At 39.3% G+C, this 18,544-nt stretch overlaps 1 protein-coding gene across 1 annotated transcript in view; it reads right to left on the bottom strand.

Moving 5' to 3' along the window:
* SLC22A16 (solute carrier family 22 member 16) overlaps positions 1–18,544 on the bottom strand; it is an 84,338-nt gene that overhangs the window by 5,764 nt on the left and 60,030 nt on the right. Inside the window, exons 3-7 of the mRNA XM_075340050.1 lie at positions 13,066–13,183; positions 11,117–11,654; positions 10,429–10,556; positions 2,993–3,102; positions 1,061–1,160 (exon numbers count right to left, since the gene is read on the bottom strand). Of these exons, the coding sequence (XP_075196165.1) occupies positions 1,061–1,160; positions 2,993–3,102; positions 10,429–10,556; positions 11,117–11,654; positions 13,066–13,183 (994 nt within the window). The remainder of the gene's footprint in view (positions 1–1,060; positions 1,161–2,992; positions 3,103–10,428; positions 10,557–11,116; positions 11,655–13,065; positions 13,184–18,544) is intronic.

Below are 18,544 nucleotides of genomic sequence, written 5' to 3'. Positions count from 1 at the left end.
AACAGCAGTGGTGGTGCTACATCTCACCACACACCGTGGGTGGCGTCACAGACAGTTTTCAACAACCCCCGTACAAATACGACCCCCTTTTATTCGGAGTGTCCGCGTGACCCCCGGGTCCGGTAGAGTCCCTCGAGCCATACCGCAGATCTGGATCCGAGCAGCGCGGCTGCTGGCACGGGGGTGGCACACTGACTTGACAGATGTACAGAAGGCAGTCATTGACACACTCCACAAGGAGGATAAGCTACAAAAGGTCATTGCTAAAGAAGCTGGCTGTTCACAGACTGCTGTATCCAAGCATATTAATGGAAAGTTGAGTGGAAAGAAAAAGTGTGGTATAAAGAAGTGCAATAGATCCCTCTGTGTGTAATGACTCTATATAGTATACAGTATATGTTTCCTTCTTGTATTGAATTACAGAAATATATAAACTTTTTGATGATATTCTAATTTATTGAGATGCACATGTAAGTTCTCCTATCTGAGGGTGCATTACATCCAGTAGTCTGTAGGGGCCTTACAATTCATCTGGGTACTGTGAGTAGCATTACACCTCACCCATGCGGTCCTCACAGTGAGAGATGGAGCTTCCCTTAATGGTTTACTGGACTTTTGTTAATTGTACGAAAAGTAACGTATCATTATATGTAACTGGAAAGTTCGTACATCAGCATACAGCAAATTAAGCATTTGTGAAGTAAGTGTTGTGCCTACAATCTGAAGTACATAGTGTTTATCATGGTATTGTTGTGTAAAGAGAAGTTTTTTCAGACTTTGGTCTCCCTAAATTTGTTCTATTCCGTCTGGTCTTGGCCTGCCAGAACAATGGCAGCATGCAGTCTACAGAGGTGTATCGCCCAGGTAAAACCAACAGCACACACACCCAGGCAGGACCCCCATTTTTACATAGCAGGGTTTGGAAGACGAGTAACCTTGTGCACGAATGCAACCCCCGACCACATTACAACTGTTACATAAAATTTTGAATCCATAGAAATATAGTAGAGTTATTATGACACATAAGACAGAAAGGTTAGAGATGTCTAAGAGCCAGTACCTGTGGCATGAATATCCATACTTCTGTCAGGTAGACACAGAATGGAGCAACCACACTGCCAATACGACACATCATGCTCCCGCTACCAACAGCCAAGGATCTAGAAATGTAACAAAAAGAACTCAAAATGACACCTGATAACTGTTGTAAATAACATCTTAAATTAAGTCTTTCACCCTCAAAATGTCTATTAGACTAAATATACAGTGATATTCAGTAGAGGACTTCACCCCTATAAAAATGAAACTAGCACTGTGCCTGTTACTAGTACCATGCTTGTGAAAATAAATATTAACCCATATAATAATAACTTTTATTTCTATAGCGCCAATATATTCTGCAGCACTTTACAATTCATAGGGTACTTGTACAGACAATAAAGACATTACAGAGTAAACACATAATTCAGATACCAGAGGAGAAAGGATCCTACTCGAAAGCTTACGATCTGTTAGGAAATAGTGGAGACACAATAACTCAATGGTAAAAGTATCTGTCATGTATGGTCCAGCTATTAATATAATAAATATGGTATTCAACAACGCTGCATGAACCGGTCACCATCCAGTATCTTTATAAGTATAGATACAGGTGCTATTAAGCATGGAGCGTGTGTAAACAGATGCTATAAGGGACCAAATTTGAAGGAAAATTTTGTAGGGGCAAAATGGGAAAAGTTAGATAAGTGAGGTCAGGCAATAAGCCAGGCTAAAGAAATGCATTTTTAGGGCACTCTTAAAACTGTGGGTATTGAGAGTTAATTAAATGGTCATGGGTAGTGTATTCCACAAAATTGACACAGTTTGCGAGAAATCTTGGCGATGAGAGTGGGAGGTTCGGATTATTGAGGATGTTACTCAGGTTATCAGCAGAATGAAGTACAGTACATGGATATTGTGATAGGCAGAGATGGGGACGAGATGTAGAATGGTGCAGACCTGTGGAGGGCTTTGTGGGTGAGAGTGATACGTTTATAATGGACTCTGTAGCATATAGGCAACCAATGCAATGACTGGCACAGGGTAGAGGCATCAGTGTAGCAGTTGGACAGGAATATGATCATGGCTATTGCATTCAGGAAGAATTGTAGAGGGAAGTGTTTAGTAAGAGAGAGGCAGATTAGTAAAGAGTTCCAATAGTCCAGGTTAGTGGAGGGAGGAAACACAAGGAGTTCTGTTTCAGATAGGAGGGAGGACACAATGTTAAGGACAGCAGTCAATCACTTATATTTGTAGTAATGCAGGGATGATATCAAGAGATTATATATTGAACGTTTTCAGCAGAGAGATGGTACTGAAAACCAAATATACTGATGGTTTGTCCATATGTAATAAGAGGACTTCGGTGCATCTATAGTATGTCCATGAGCTGGGTGCACTGTTACACCCCCTTGAAATTGCACCATGGGGCCTGCCCTAGCTTGTAATGGAAAACGCTCACTCCTTGAGCAAACGGTACCCTGCTTGTATATGTGTATGCACGGATACTGTCTTTAAAGGCCAGATTTCCTTCCTGGTTTTTCTCTAGTGATGCTGCTCGTACACCAGGAAGTGTAGTGAGCATCATCTGCAGAGAATGTAGGTAGGAGAATGTGCTCAGCCGCTGTGTGCATGTATAGTCGGCACAGCTAGTAATACTGTGCATGCGCACTTACATAAGGCATTATTCACTGTAGGAGTGAACGTTGTTCATCACAAACTAATGTAGGCCCCAATTAAGAGGGCATAAGGTGCATCCAGCTCAAGTCACGTCATGGGTGCACTAAAGCCCTCTGATTTGCATATGGATTTAAAATAATTTTCACAAGCACTGTACCAGTAACAGGTACAGGGCTAGTATCACTGTATAGATAGTCTAAAAGGCATTTTGGCAGACTCCTTTTAAATACAAGTTATAATTCATAAGTCATAACAATACAGCACATCTTCTTACCGTATGACTGTTGGATACAGTTCAGCTGTATATAGGTAAATTAATCCAAAAGCAATACCTATTGAAAACTTTCCTGCCATGCTCATAACAATGGTTATTGTATTGTATTCCTGTAATACAAACAAATGTGTTAGTCTCACGGGTAGGTGTTAAGATGTGGAGATGTGTGATATATATAATAAGGATATTCTGTAAAAATACTCAAGACTTCCATTATACTTTGTAAATGAGTACAGAGCACCCGAGTATCAATATGCTTGCTTCCCTACCGAGTACCAAGCCGTTCGCTCATTCCTAGTCAGATCACTTGTTTTAACTGATTGATGTCTTTGGAAACCTGTAGCAGTTAGAGGATGCACAAAAGACTGAACAGATGAACAGCAAGCCATTTTTACATAGAAATGCATGTTCATTCTTATAGGCAATGACTTTTTCAGGATGTTTTTAGAACGGCTTCACCTGAAAAAACCTTGTGCGCATATAAACTAAGCAGCATATTCAGCCATTTGTATATGTTATAATCTAGCTCTACATATTAGTTTCTTTGATTTGTTTTTTTTTTCAAATTTAATTTACTTATCATGAGAACCTAATTTATATAGAGCCATAACAATTAATAATGTTCTACATATGGATTCCTCAATGATTGAGAGGTAAAGTAATAGCTTTTACACATTGCCTCAAATTTTACTATGTAGAATCCACGTGGCCTTGATTTTACTATTTTAGGGCCTTTTCTGGGATTCATTTATTTTTTTTAATAAAATCAACCCATATGCACTCATCCTCAACATTTTAAAGTAACTCTGGCTAAATAAACTATCCCCAGATTTTCAATGGCGTTGCCTGTCTCACTTCCTGTAGTTCCTTTCTCACTGGTTATTAAACACTATTTATTGCACATTTGATATATCCAGGCTTACGCTATACTGACTGTACTTGTCGTCAATAGCCATGACAGGTACATGGGTCAACTCTGTTGATGTTTGGCACTACATATGTATTAGAAACCAGGTAGGAGAGAGAACAAGACACTGTTCAAATTGTAATACAGAGACTGTTAGTTATGGATATCAGCTCTGGAAAAATAAGAAACAAACTAATCAACACATAGTCGATATTTATTTAAATAGGACAACTAATTTTACAGTAAGTTTTCCATTTTTAAATCCTGTAAAAGCCTCTTAAAGACTATGAACTCCTTTGGTATGGGACTAATAATTTTTCTATGTGTTAACAGGTGTTACTTTCTGTTTAAAATAAAGTTGTACTACGTTTTAGGCTGCAATCTCAACTGCTTAATTAATTTTTAAACTCTTGTTATGCAATGTACAACCTGCATCGTGTTTCAGATAAGTATATTACACCCCAATGAGGACCTGTCCATTCTAGTAATAAGTTCTGAATGTGAGGTCTTTGGGCTCAATTATTCAAGAATGTCATTTTTCATGTCAGTCTTGATGATGGATGATTAGGTACTTGACTCATTGAGAGGTGCACGCCCAGTGGCTTAACTAGAGTCCAATGGGCCCCGGAGCAAAATGCGGACCTGGCCCACCACATGTTGGTCAGATGCATGGGCCCTTACAGCATTCTAAATTCTATAAAGAGATAAGTGTTGTTCCACCTCTCTCTTAATTATGTAGTAATACCCCCATCCTGGTCTATATGTCCCCCATCCTGGGTCCCTTCCTAGTAAATATGTCCCCCATTCTGATATATGTCCCTAGCCTGCGTGTCATCCTGGTAAATATGTCCCCCATCCTGGTGTACATGTCCCTATTCTGTTATAAATGTCCCCATCCTGGTAAATAGGTATCCCATCCTGGTACATATGTCTCCAATCCTGGGCACCTTCCTGGTAAATATGTCCCCCATCTTGGTCTATTTGTCTCCCATCCTGGGGCCCTGCCTGTTATATAAGTCCCCCATCCTGATATATATGTCTCCAATCCTGGCATATATGTCCTTATCCTGGGCCACTTCCTGGTAAAATGTCCCTCATCCTGGACTATATGTCCCCCATCCAGGTCTATATGTTCCCCATCCTGGTCCCCTTCATGGTAAGCATATCCCCTATCCTGGTATATATGCAGTGTGCCCCCTCTACCCCCAGGCCGAGTTGCAGCCTCTGCAACCACTATCATTACGCCCCTGCGCATGTCTCTTAAAGAATCAGGCCAGACATGAAATCACAAGCTCCTTCGTGTGCGCTTTGCATAAATCTTATTTTAATGAGGGAATAGAGTAAGATTTGTGGCATAAGATTTGTCACTGCTCGTCATGGGTTTGATGAGCAGGAGTCAACAGTAGTGTCCAGGGCTCAAACCTGTCCAAGTTCAGAGTTTGGGTGCTGTTCAATACTAATAAAGTTTGCTACAAGGCTTCAGTGCAGTGAATCAACAAGCTTTTCATCATGGGAAAGATGCCTATATGCTGCTACGAACAATAAACAAAACATGGGGTCCCGTCTATTTTTGATAAACAATGCAGATAAAGTAAACAGCTAAGGGCTGCAGCCCTCTACTGTGTGCTTTGCCTTAGCTGGTTAACAAAACTAGAGGGGACCCCAAGCCATTTTTTTTAAATTATTTAAATAAATAATTTTTAAAAAATTATGTAGAATCCCCCCTATTTTTGATAACCAGCTAAGGTAAATCAGATAGCTGGGGGCTGGTGTTATCAGTCTGCGAAAGCCCATGATTATTTGGCCCTTCACTGCATAAAAATAGCAGCCTGCAGCTGCCCCAGAAGTGGCACATTCATAAGATGTGCCAAGTCTGGCGCTTTGCTTGGTTCTTCCCAATTGCCCTGGTGCAGTGGCAATTGGAGTAATATTTTTGGGGTTGAGGTCAGCTGTGAACTGACAGCTGGCATCAAGTCCAGAGTTAGAAAAGGGGAGGCGTCAATAAGACACCCTAATTACTAATCTGGTAAGAGTTAAAAAACACATAAACAGTAAAACATTTTTTTTTTAATAAAGACTCCCTCATTCACCAAATTATTAATTAAAAAGAAATCCTTCAACTTCTGACATAATCCGGAGGTGTAATGCCCCACGATGCTCATTGATTCCTATTGAGCTTCATTCTCAGAATGTTCTCAGAATGAGGCTCTAGAGGTCACAGCCAGTCAGCAGCAGACCCAGAATTTCTCTTGATCGTGCTAAATTCCATGCCTACCACTGACTGGGAGTGACCTATGTTGCCTCATTCTTAGAACGTTTTCAGAACGAAGCTCCTTAGGAATCTATGGTTATCGTGGGACATTAAACCACTGGATTATAACAGAATTTTGAGTATTTTTTTCATTATTATATTGTTGAAAAATGTAGTGTGGGAGTCTTTATTCACGATTGGATAATGTTAGAACTTTGGATTTATTAAAAATTAATACATTGTTGAATGAGAGAGTGTGGGGGAGTCTTTATTCACATAAACTATTTTTTTCCTGTATGTGTGTGTTTTTTTAACTCTACACTTACTGGGTTAGTAATGGGGGTGTCTTTTAGATGCCCATCCATTGGTAACCCAGGGGCATGATGCCAGCTGTCAATTCACAGCTGTCCTCAATCCCAAAAGTATTACCTCAATTGCCACTGCACCAGGGCAATCGGGAAGTGTTTGTCAAAGCACCAGAATTTGCACATCTACAGTCATATGAAAAAGTTTGGGCACCCCTATTAATGTTAACCTTTTTTCTTTATAACAATTTGGGTTTTTGAAACAGCTATTTCAGTTTCATATATCTAATAACTGATGGACTGAGTAAAACTTCTGGATTGAAATGAGGTTTATTGTACTAACAGAAAATGTGCAATCCGCATTTAAACAAAATTTGACCGGTGCAAAAGTATGGGCACCCTTATTAATTTCTTGATTTGAACACTCCTAACTACTTTTTACTGACTTACTAAAGCACTAAATTGGATTTGTAACCTCATTGAACTTTGAACTTCATAGGCAGGTGTATCCAATCATGAGAAAAGGTATTTAAGGTGGTCACTTGCAAGTTGGTCTCCTATTTGAATCTCCTATGAAGAGTGGCATCATGGTCTCCTCAAAACAACTCTCAAATGATCTGAAAACAAAGATTATTCAACATAGTTGTTCAGGGGAAGGATACAAAAAGTTGTCTCAGAGATTTAAACTGTCAGTTTCCACTGTGAGGAACATAGTAAGGAAATGGAAGAACACAGGTACAGTTCTTGTTAAGCCCAGAAGTGGCAGGCCAAGAAAAATATCAGAAAGGCAGAGAAGAAGAATGGTGAGAACAGTCAAAGACAATACACAGACCACCTCCAAAGACCTGCAGCTTCATCTTGCTGCAGATGGTGTCAATGTGCATCGGTCAACAATACAGCGCACTTTGCACAAGGAGAAGCTGTATGGGAGAGTGATGCGAAAGAAGCCGTTTCTGCAAGCACACCACAAACAGAGTCGCCTGAGGTATGCAAAAGCACATTTGGACAAGCCAGTTACATTTTGGAAGAAGGTGCTGTGGACTGATGAAACAAAGATTGAGTTGTTTGGTCATACAAAAAGGCATTATGCATGGAGGCAAAAAACCACGGCATTCCAAGAAAAGCACTTGCTACCCACAGTAAAATTTGGTGGAGGTTCCATCATGCTTTGGGGCTGTGTGGCCAATACCGGCACCGGGAATCTTGTTAAAGTTGAGGGTCACATGGATTCAACTCAGTATCAGCAGATTCTTGACAATAATGTGCAAGAATGAGTGACGAAGTTGAAGTTACGCAGGGGATGGATATTTCAGCAAGACAACGATCCAAAACACCGCTCCAAATCTACTCAGGCATTCATGCAGAGGAACAATTACAATGTTCTGGAATGGCTATCCCAGTCCCCAGACCTGAATATCATTGAACATCTGTGGGATGATTTGAAGCGTGCTGTCCATGCTCGGCGACCATTAAACTTAACTGAACTGGAATTGTTTTGTAAACAGGAATGGTCAAATATACCTTCATCCAGGATCCAGGAACTCATTAAAACTACAGGAAGTGACTAGAGGCTATTTTTGCAAAAGGAGGATCTACAAAATATTAATGTCACTTTTATGTTGAGGTGCCCATACGTTTGCACCGGTCAAATTTTGTTTAAATGCGGATTGAACATATTCTGTTAGTACAATAAACCTAATTTCAATCCAGAAATATTACTCAGTACATCAGTTATTAGCTATATGAAACTGAAATAGCTGTTGCAAAAACCCAAATTGTTATAAAGAAAAAAGGTTAACATCAATAGGGGTGACCAAACGTTTTCATATGACTGTAATAAATATAAAGTATACAGCTGACTACATGGAACCAAGAAGCAAGCCACTTGTGAGATGCTCATCTTTGGAGGAAGATGGTGGCAGACCTGTATATACACAGCGTACAAGAGAATTCTTCTTCTACCATCTTTGCCAGTGCAAGAGAAACATCCTGGAGCTGGCAGGGATGAAAATAGAGTAAAAGCGACTGTTATACTTAAGGGGTTGTCTACCACTAAAAACCCAGGCTAATCAATTTAGAGCCCAAATTTAATAAAAAACAGTCAATACCTGTTCCCTGCAGTAGTGCCTTTCCAGCTATGTTGGCACACTGAGAGAGTAAGTGACTTGGCTTTGGCTGCAGTTCATTAATTTAATTATCAGGACAGATCTCCAATCTGACAAAAAGGTAAAGCAGATGATAATTGGCTGCAGCATGCGCATGACACAACAAGTTACGTCACTCTCCAGGAATAGCGGTGGTTATATCACTGGAACGGTGTTACTTGAGGAAGTGACTATACCCTTTTTTGTTTTAACTGATGTACTGAGTTGATTAAGTGGAGGTTGTCCAGTAGTAGACCCCTTCAGAAAGAAATCTGAAGCACTTTTTTTAGTTTCAACATGTAGTCACTTCTGAAGAAAATAAATATATAGCTTATAGAACTCATGCGTGTTAGTAACAACTTCAATGAGCCACAATCTGACAGCTGATACAAGCTGCTTGAACCATGGACAGCATGTGTAAGACTGGCTGTATGATCTCAGCTAAGGTGGTTGCGACCGCTGCTACTGTTTTATGCTAATTGTCTTTGTTGTAAAGATAATGTACTTTAGATACCAAGTACACTGTTAATGTATGTGATAAAATTACGTGGTAAGATGCAGCATGAAGTAAGGGCCAGTCAGGGAACCCTGAGGTAGCCTCCTAAAGGTCCGGAGCCTATGGCTCACCTTAACGGGCTCAGAGAAGCCACCAGACTAGACATTCATTTGGGCCCAGAAGTGGACAGCAGTAAGAAGAAGATCGGGGAATGGAGACACATGTGCCCAGCAGCAGGACTAGTGATAGTTAGAATGAGAGTACCCCAAAGAAATAGTAACTGCAAAACTGTAAGGAGTGAGGCCATGTCATAGTGGTGGAAAGGAAAAAAAAAGTATTCAAGTTTTAGTTGCCAAGAATACTCCAGTGTCACATGTTTGTCTACTGTGTCTACGATGGGGACCAGCTGTGGGATGATGGACACTAACCTGAAGACAATAGTAAGTGTAGCACACCCCTCCCGAAGACATACACATACACTGTCTCTCTCTGGTGAAGGAGTGCAGAGACCCTATAGCCCTGCATCCGTACCATCCTTCATATCTTTGACTCTGAATGGCTGCAGGATTTCAGAGAAGAACATACTTTAAAAGCCACTGGGGACAAAGCCATACACGAGACTAGGTGGGTTTAAACCGTGGCTTTGCTGACTTACTAGTTGTATGGTGGCAGGGAAAAAAATAAGTTTTATTCTTCCTGCAGCCACTCGTATCCAGTCATCAGGGTGGTGCAGAGAATAATTACAGGCTATACTATGAGCGGGACTGTAATCACTCCCCTGCACTTTGTTTGACAGCCCATCATGAACACACTATACTGCACATACACGCTACAGAGCAGGCTGTCAATCAAAGTATCGGGGAGTGAATACAGCCCCGCTCATAGTACAGTCAACAATGACTATAATTGTTTTCTGCACCACAATGACTGAAATTGAGCTGCCATAGGAAGAATAAAACTTAATACTCTCTCTCTGCTAACCGGATGTTAAACGCTATTTAGCTGCCGCTTAACCGTATATTGGCAGATATATAGTTGCTCAATGTGACAGGTTCCCTTTAGGCAGTAATGATAACTGTATACTGTGTTAAGGTGAAGAATAATTTACAAATTCTTATAAATACATCTATATGCTGGAAAGCTGCTGAAAACCTGAACCATTCTGGAGAGAGTATGTATTGGTCGTGAGGGACACTTCACAAAAACACAGTGCAAAAGATAAATTAATTATGGGTAGATAACTGATCATAACAATATGAATCAGATGTTTTTCAATAATGAAAAAAATTATACCGTAACTTTTACATAGCGCAAGACAGAATAGTATGTATACCTCTGGAATGACCATAATCGCTACACAAATGGCAGTACTCAGTAAAAGGAATGGAGCCAGCGTATTTCTTCTGCCAAGTTTGTCCATACTAAGACAACAGACAATATAGGATGGGATTTCCACAGCACCTACAAAATAATGTTAGCCAATTAGTTAATTTCTGAATTGAATGTGCAGAAATGATAATTAGGAATTACAATGGACATAGACATTACAGTTTAGTCATGTTGATGTCGGTTGTTGGTTAACACCAGAACTTTACTTAGTAGGGTCAGGATATTCGGTGGTATAGTTAACCCCAGAACTCTACGTTGTAGGTCAGGATATTCGGTGGTATAGTTAACCCCAGAACTCTACATAGTAGGGTAACGACATTCAGTGGTATAGTTAACCCCAGAATTCTACATAGTGGGGTCAGGATATTCGGTGGTATAGTCAACTCTAGAACTCTACATAGTAGGGTCAGGATATTCGGTGGTATAGTTAACTCCAGAACTCTACATAGTAGGGTCAGGATATTCGGTGGTATAGTTGGGTGCTACATAAAGTTTGTACATGCAAGAAGGACAATTGTGGAATCCACCTTCCTATAATATGCAATTATTACATTAGTATTGTTATATTGTGTGCATGTGGTATACAGTATATGGCAGCTTATAATTTGATTTCTATGACAAACTGTCAATACCTGAAAGAAAAAGGTTTAAATATTCATTTCCTCCTAAGTTGACTGAGTTTAAAGCGAATACATAGTATCCCAAGCTTCCAGTAAACCAGATGAGCCACACAGAAATGGTCCTTCTTGCAAAAGTGCAGTTGTGAAAGAGGGCAAGCACATTGTGTCTTTTGGGAGGCTGAGTATCGTTTCCACTAAGCTCCCCGGCCTCCTCCACGGGGCATATTTCGGACAGCTTGCATGGAGTGCTCACTTTGTTCCACTTTTCCATTGTCGTGATTATCTTTTCTACTTCTTTATATCTTCCCTGGGCGTGTAGCCAGAATGTAGTCTCAGGAAGCATCCAGCAGCAGAGGATGAATGGCAGCGTGATGACAGACAGAACTATTTGATATATCCACCAGGTACGCACCAAATAACCGACAAGAGCCACAACCATAACACCAACGGCAAAGAAAGCATGAATGTGTATGGATGCCCAAGTGCGAGCCTTAATTCCTACATATTCTGTCACATAAACAAACACCACAACTAGGTATCCACTGGACGCCTGAAAAGATAAAGAACATGATTATTGATTATATACAGCCAATTCTAAATAAAAATAAGTATACACAAATTAAGCAAATTAAGTTATTTGTTAGAATAAAGGATTATCAGAGTATTACAGCTCTACAACGTCTCAGTTGCATCAGCTAATTGACTTTTATAAGGGTCATTGTTGGAAAATAAATGTTTCGGTGTCTGGATTCAAATATCCCTCTCTCTGAAAATAATCTGCCGTGAAAGTGTCAGGAAGCCCCAATAATACACATCAGATTGTTGGCCCTACACACTATATCCAGTTTATTTCTTGGATGTCGACATTGTGGACTTCAGTTATCTAATTTAGCCTCACGAGGAACCTCATTATTGCAGGGGGAAACGCATTGCGGCAGAAGAATACGGAGTGAGGCCACAATATATGCACAGTAAGGTGATCCGGACAAATATTGAATTCACTGACTGAACTGTGGGCTAAGGAGCACCTAAAGAGACATCGGACTGTACTGATATAATCTTTGGCCTTTAATAATATTTTGGGGAAGTCATTTATGGATACAAATACCAATAAGTAATGGAAAGAATAATGCAGGTGGACTGTCTGGTACACTATTGATAAGATTACTCTGACAGGGGTCTTGCTTAAAACAATCTTATGTTTATCTTGGGGTTAGTGAACATTTATAACCCTATTAAGGTCATTACTAAAACCTGTTCCTGTTATCCTGTCCATAATCATTTTTGTGTCATACATACGGGTTCATCATCGAAGGGCGTTTTAAGAAGTGATAGGAAGACGGATCCGTCAGTTAGGCAATGATAAATAATTATATTTCTTCCCTATCTTATGTAGAAGGGTACGTGAGGATAAGTGAAGGGAGAGCCACCGTGGAGCAGGGGCATCAAGTAACATTAGGTTGTCTATCTCTGCTGGCAGGCAGCAATATCAGTGTTAGGGAATTCATTAGGGACAGCTTTAGAGCCAACCATAAGGATACTTATCTCTAAGACTATTGGTATTTTTATATTTCTGATTTATATGTGTTTTGATATGGGTGTTTTTTATCTTTACTTAATAAAAGTTAATTTTTAATTCTGGGATAAAATCATTTTCTTTATCTGATTTTAAAAGGACTCTGGACAGATTATCTGTTTAAATATTTTGTTGATCCTGTAAAAATCAGACTATAAATGCTGATAATAAATGGAGATAAATTTGCACCAACCTTTCAATACATCACTCATTGCTGTCTATGGTAAAAAAAAATATACACCATGATGGATTATGGGATATATAATTTGTGATAAAGTAATTTCTAACAAAACATACAAAGTCTAAAATATTTCCCATCTCCAATTACCTAGGTTTTTTTTGTAGAACTTGATATACTGTTACATATAATAAAATAGAAACAAACCATAGCCAGGAAAAAACGGACAATGACAAAGCTGTAGTAGTTGAAAGTAAATGCCACCGCAACACCGAATATAAACTGGCATGTGCTTGTGATCCACATTATTGGTCGTCTTCCCACTCTGGAGATAATGAGAAAAACAATCATTTTGGTATAGAAACATTAAATAAACTGAACCCTACATTATAATAGAAAAAAGTCCAAAAAGATAACTTAGATGACTTAACAAAAAGGTAACTTAGATGACTTGCTTTCCACATTCTCTTACATAGATTATAAAGAGGTTTTCCACTACTAATTTAACCCATTTCCATTTTTTTCTAATGTACTTCTAGCATCTGCCCTCCTTCTGTATGCTCATCTCTGTGTGGGTCATATAGTTCTCTGTTGTGATGCAGTCACTGCTAATCCCGATCTGGGGAATCAGATGAACTGAGTAGCGCTCGTCATTGGTGGTGGGCAGGGCTGCCTCTCAGTGAGTGACAGCAATCTGAACACACATGCTCAGATCAGACTTCATGCTCCTCTGCCTGGATCCTGGCAATTCTTTAGAGAGCCCTCTCTTTTGCTGACAAGCTCTGGGATATGCTTTCTAATGATCAACAGCGCTTGTCAGCTGAAGAGACATTACTCCAAAGGATCGCCAGGATCCAGGCAGAGGAGGAGCGTGAAGTCTGATCTGAGCATGTGTGTTCAGATTGCTGTCACTCACTGAGAGGTAGCCCTGCCCCCATTAATGATGTGCACTACTCAGAGTTCATCTGATTCCCCGGATCGGAAGAAGAAGTGGCTGCAACACAACAGAGATCTACATGACCCACACAGAGATGAGTGTACAGTAGCAGGAGCAAAATACTCAAAAAGGATAATCAAACGGCAGTAAATCAAAGGCTAACAGAATCTACCCAAATACAGATATATTAATACACAAGTTTATTAAATAAATCTAAAAAACTAGCTACCATATATCCCACATTTAATAAGACACACAGTGATACAAACATAGACTACCTCAATTATAGCAAAGGACTTATCAAAAAAACCCTACTAGATAATATAGCAGGGTCACCGATGATCCTAGAAAATGTGATAATATAGGGGTAATAATATACTAAATGTCCCTAGGAGAACGCTGTCCACTACCTATCAATGGAGATATAACATGAATGGGTTCAAGTGGTGCCCCCATTCCACGATTCCCTGATTAATATCCCTAAACTCCCTCTTCAACTTCAGACAAGATAAACTATGACACAGATACAAACAACCTATTCCATCTTGTCCAGTAATATAAGTAAGGCAAAAATGCCAAAAAAAAATTATCTTAGGAGTAATCCGGAGAGCATTGTCATGGATATCTTTCATATGGCACAGTAAACAAACCAGGGCATTCCTAGATGGGTATCAAACAAGAGGATTCTCCCAAGCTCGACATGTTTCCCCCCACTTATATATTGGGGTTCATCAGGAGTCCAGGATATAGCACAATCACTGTTATTCCCAGGAACTGCATGCGTAGCAGAAGGAGTCCCCCAGTGCTGCATGTGCGGCAAACAAGCACGTGCAGTACGGGGAGAAGGGCAGGTAATAGCAGTATGATAGAAAACTGATTAGTAGGAAGAGTTAAGAACTTAGGACATATGAAAGAGGGTTAATTAGTGGAAAACCCCTTTAGCTACATTTACACTTTAATTATGGACCATTGTCCATGATATTCTTATATTGTAAACAGAACCGATTAACAAGCAAAACACTTATTCATTGAGTGAAATTATCTTTCGTGTAAAGATCTTCTGCGCAGCGCAAAAGATCATCGTACTCTGTAGTGCAGCATCCCATGTAAACAGCACCTGTGCTGCCGAGAACAATGGCAGACGCCTGTGCACATTAAATGATTGACTATACATTGTTCAATGTGCATCATTAATCGAGGTCCGGCTGTGTAAACAGGCTTTTCAATGCCAATTGGTTGTTTAGTGCTGCTGGTTGGTCCGTATAAAAGGACCAATAGATATGCCCAACAGTTAGGTATATATCAATGCCTAAGACCTATCTCCTATTGCTTTCTTCCTTGGAAATAAACTTTCTATCCTTATTTGAGGTCATTTAAAGCAACAATAAGGTTATCTTATTTGATAAAATTATTGTCTTATTTCAGACACCTGGGATCACGTCTCTAAAGTATGAAACCCACTGATTGATAGGAATCAGTCCCCAAGTGCCTCAAACTCTGTGGTTGGGCATGAACAGAAGTAAGGGCTCATACAGACAACCGTATTCTTGGACAATTGCACTGCCTCATTGGAAAATAAAAAATCACAACATGCACGATTTGCCTTCGAGAATTGGATGGCATTCGACCATTCAACTATATGAAAAAAATTGGACCACATTGAGATGACCCCCAAGTGCAGTCCAATTTTCACAAACTGACAGAATGGAGAATATGGGGAAACTTTTTATTTTTTTATTCTCCACCTCCGAGAAAAACGGATCCCACTCTGATCTGAGTCCATTTACCGTATCTAGGATGGAGAAAATACAGTAGTGTGAACCCAGCCTCACTGAGACCACTTTAAATGTCTTCAAACTGTAAACTTCCATTAATAAAATAGTATCCAGAAGAACTTGTGCAACTCGCACTCAGAATGTCACAGTAAATTAATTCCACCAACATTCTTAATTTGCCAGTTCTAAGAAAAACCTTTGCACTTTTGTACTCTTGTCTTATGCGAGTCATAAGATGTTGGCTTCACTTGGTTTGCTAGTGTACCTGAGACGGCCTCATTAAGTTCTGGCAAACACATCAAGGGTAGCTTATATTTATATATAAGCATGTTTCTACCATTAGTATGAACTTGCGTGTGACTCTGCTTCCTTGTTTCTTGGCGGCAATCCAAATCTTATTTTTTATAAGAAGACCCTTAAAATCCTTCATAGCAATTGGTTTACCACATACTGTACTGAATGTTCACACACAGCTGGATCTCCTGATTTTCTGCCTGCAGTCTTGTTCATATTTTAATGTTCATATTCCACCTTTGTTTTACCCTTTAATGACCAGGTTATTTTCCATTTTTGTGCTTCTATTGAATCCTTGTACCAAAAGACAACTTTTTTCTTATTTTTCCGCTGATATGGCTGCATTAGGGCCTATTTTTTGCAGAACAAGTTATAGTTTTGAATGACACCATTTATTTTACCATGCAATATACTGGAAAAAGGTGAACACAATTCAAAGTGCAGTGAAATGATTAAAAACCCTACAATGTTGTCATGTTATTGTTTTTTGTTTTTGTTTTGTTGATATGGAGTTTTGTATATGGACTTTTCAAAGCATTTGATACGGTGCCACATAAAAGGTTGGTACATAAAATGAGAATAATGGTATAAATATGTGTAACTGGGTTAACAACTAGTTCAGTAATAGGAAACAAAGAATGGTTATGATTGGATACATTTGGACTGGGTAACAGTTAACAGTGGGGTACCACAGGGGTCAGTTTTGGGCTCTCTTCTTTTTAAAGTATTTATCAATGAGTAGAATTTCCATATTTTCAGATGATACTAAATCTGTAAGTAATCAACACAAAAAGATTACAGAAGGATTTATGTAAAGCTCCGCACTCGCACCAGTGTTAAACAATGAGGCAGTGTCTAGCTACAATTTGTTTACCAAATCGGCATGAGAAAAAAATTGCAGCATATTGCATTTTGCAGCGATTCTTGCACACATGCACCCATACAAATCTATGGGTGCGTGTGTAACATTGGACTGCACTCGGATGACATCTGAGTGCAGTGTGATATGCGTACAGACAGGCAGCATAGAACATAGAGAGATTAATTTCTCCCTCTTCTCTGCACCTGTGATCCCATTGCAAAATCAGATTGCAGTTGCATGACACTCTGCTCACACTTGCAGCAGAGCCTAAGCAGAGGGTCATTAGCATATCGCTTCCGATGCTCTCACAACAGATGTCATATGCAAGTGGGAGCAAGATCTAAACTGGAGGCTTGGGACAAGAAATAAAAATTAAAGTTTAATGTAGATAAATGTAAGGTTATGCACTTGGGCAGAGGGAATAAAATGTATAATTATATAGTAAATGTACTATTTATCCACAGTTTAAATGTGGCCTAAAAACACCTTTCTTTAGACTGGCTTACCACCTCAATAATCTAACTATTCCCTGTTCTCTCTTCTTACATTTTTTTCAGAATTTGGTCCCACTATCATCTGTTTCCTCACTCTCCATTCACTCAGTAGCACTTAACCCCTTCACAACATATAATGTATATTTACGTCATATGTGATGTCCCTACCTTTGATGTGGCTCAAACACCGAGCTCACATCTTTCCCAACACCGTCAGCTGATTTAATCAGCCAATATTTGTCTCTAACAGCCAGTTTAAGCAGTTAAATCCCGCTATAAATCTCTAACATACCCAAAAAAACATTTTGGAATTGCCCTATTTTTAAAAAATCACTGCACTTGGAATGTTTTCCCATTTTGCAGTACACTATGTGACAGAATGAATGATGTTATACAAAAGTTCATCCTGTCTCGCAAAAATCAAGCCCCCATACTCTAGGTGACTGCAGAATTGTGAATCCTCACATTGCATGCACTCTGTGCTGTTAGGGTTTTCTGGTGTCAGAGCCAAGATCATCTGTCATTGAGTGCAAGCAAGTATGCCATATGTATACTTTTGGACAGAATCCGACTAGATGGTTGCAAACTTGCTCAATGCACTTGGACCATAGTTTACATTCAGAAGAAGTAAGAAAAAGTTTTCCTCATGCCCCAACCATTAAGGAATGTAATAAAATAGCACCCATCACATAATTCTAATGGCGGCCTGATGTAGCCACATGTCAGGACAGGCTGCAGTTTGAAGAAACACTGCTCATAAGACCTGTGACTGAGACCCAGTTATCTACACTATGAAAGCAGAAGGCTTAATTTCCCCTGTAACTGGGGCTAATATGCCAAGCCTCAGTTACAGTCACAATCAAAAAGAAAAAGAATATATTAATAAGTTAAAATGCCCCTAAAGATCTTATAATATCTTATGAGGGCACAGTGTGTGATAGAAATTAAAAAAGTAAATAAGTTAAAACTTACAAAAAAGACACACTGCTAGTTCCAAATCACTGTTTCTAGTCCTGTCCCAGTGAAAAAAAACCCCAATATATAAAATAGAATTTCTATGAAAAAAGGCGCGTAATTTGAAAATGTTCTAAAAAATAAAAAAAGTATGTGAACGTATTTCTTATTTTTCTTAACATTATCTCTGATATCAAGGAAAAAAGGAAACTACAAATTACATAATAATGAAGCCCGTTATATTGCATAAAAGAGGCAAAATTATATTTGAATATCAGAACAAGAAAACCTTAAACATAAATGTCTGATAAAATCCGACCTGTGTCTTGTCAGGAAAGGAGGAAAGTGTTCCGCACCTTTACTGGTTAAA

This window comes from Anomaloglossus baeobatrachus, chromosome 3 (assembly GCF_048569485.1).
Source record: "Anomaloglossus baeobatrachus isolate aAnoBae1 chromosome 3, aAnoBae1.hap1, whole genome shotgun sequence".
Classification (NCBI taxonomy): domain Eukaryota; kingdom Metazoa; phylum Chordata; class Amphibia; order Anura; family Aromobatidae; genus Anomaloglossus; species Anomaloglossus baeobatrachus.
The sequence above is the reverse complement of the archived record's forward strand: the minus strand, read 5'-3'. Positions and strand labels throughout refer to the sequence as shown.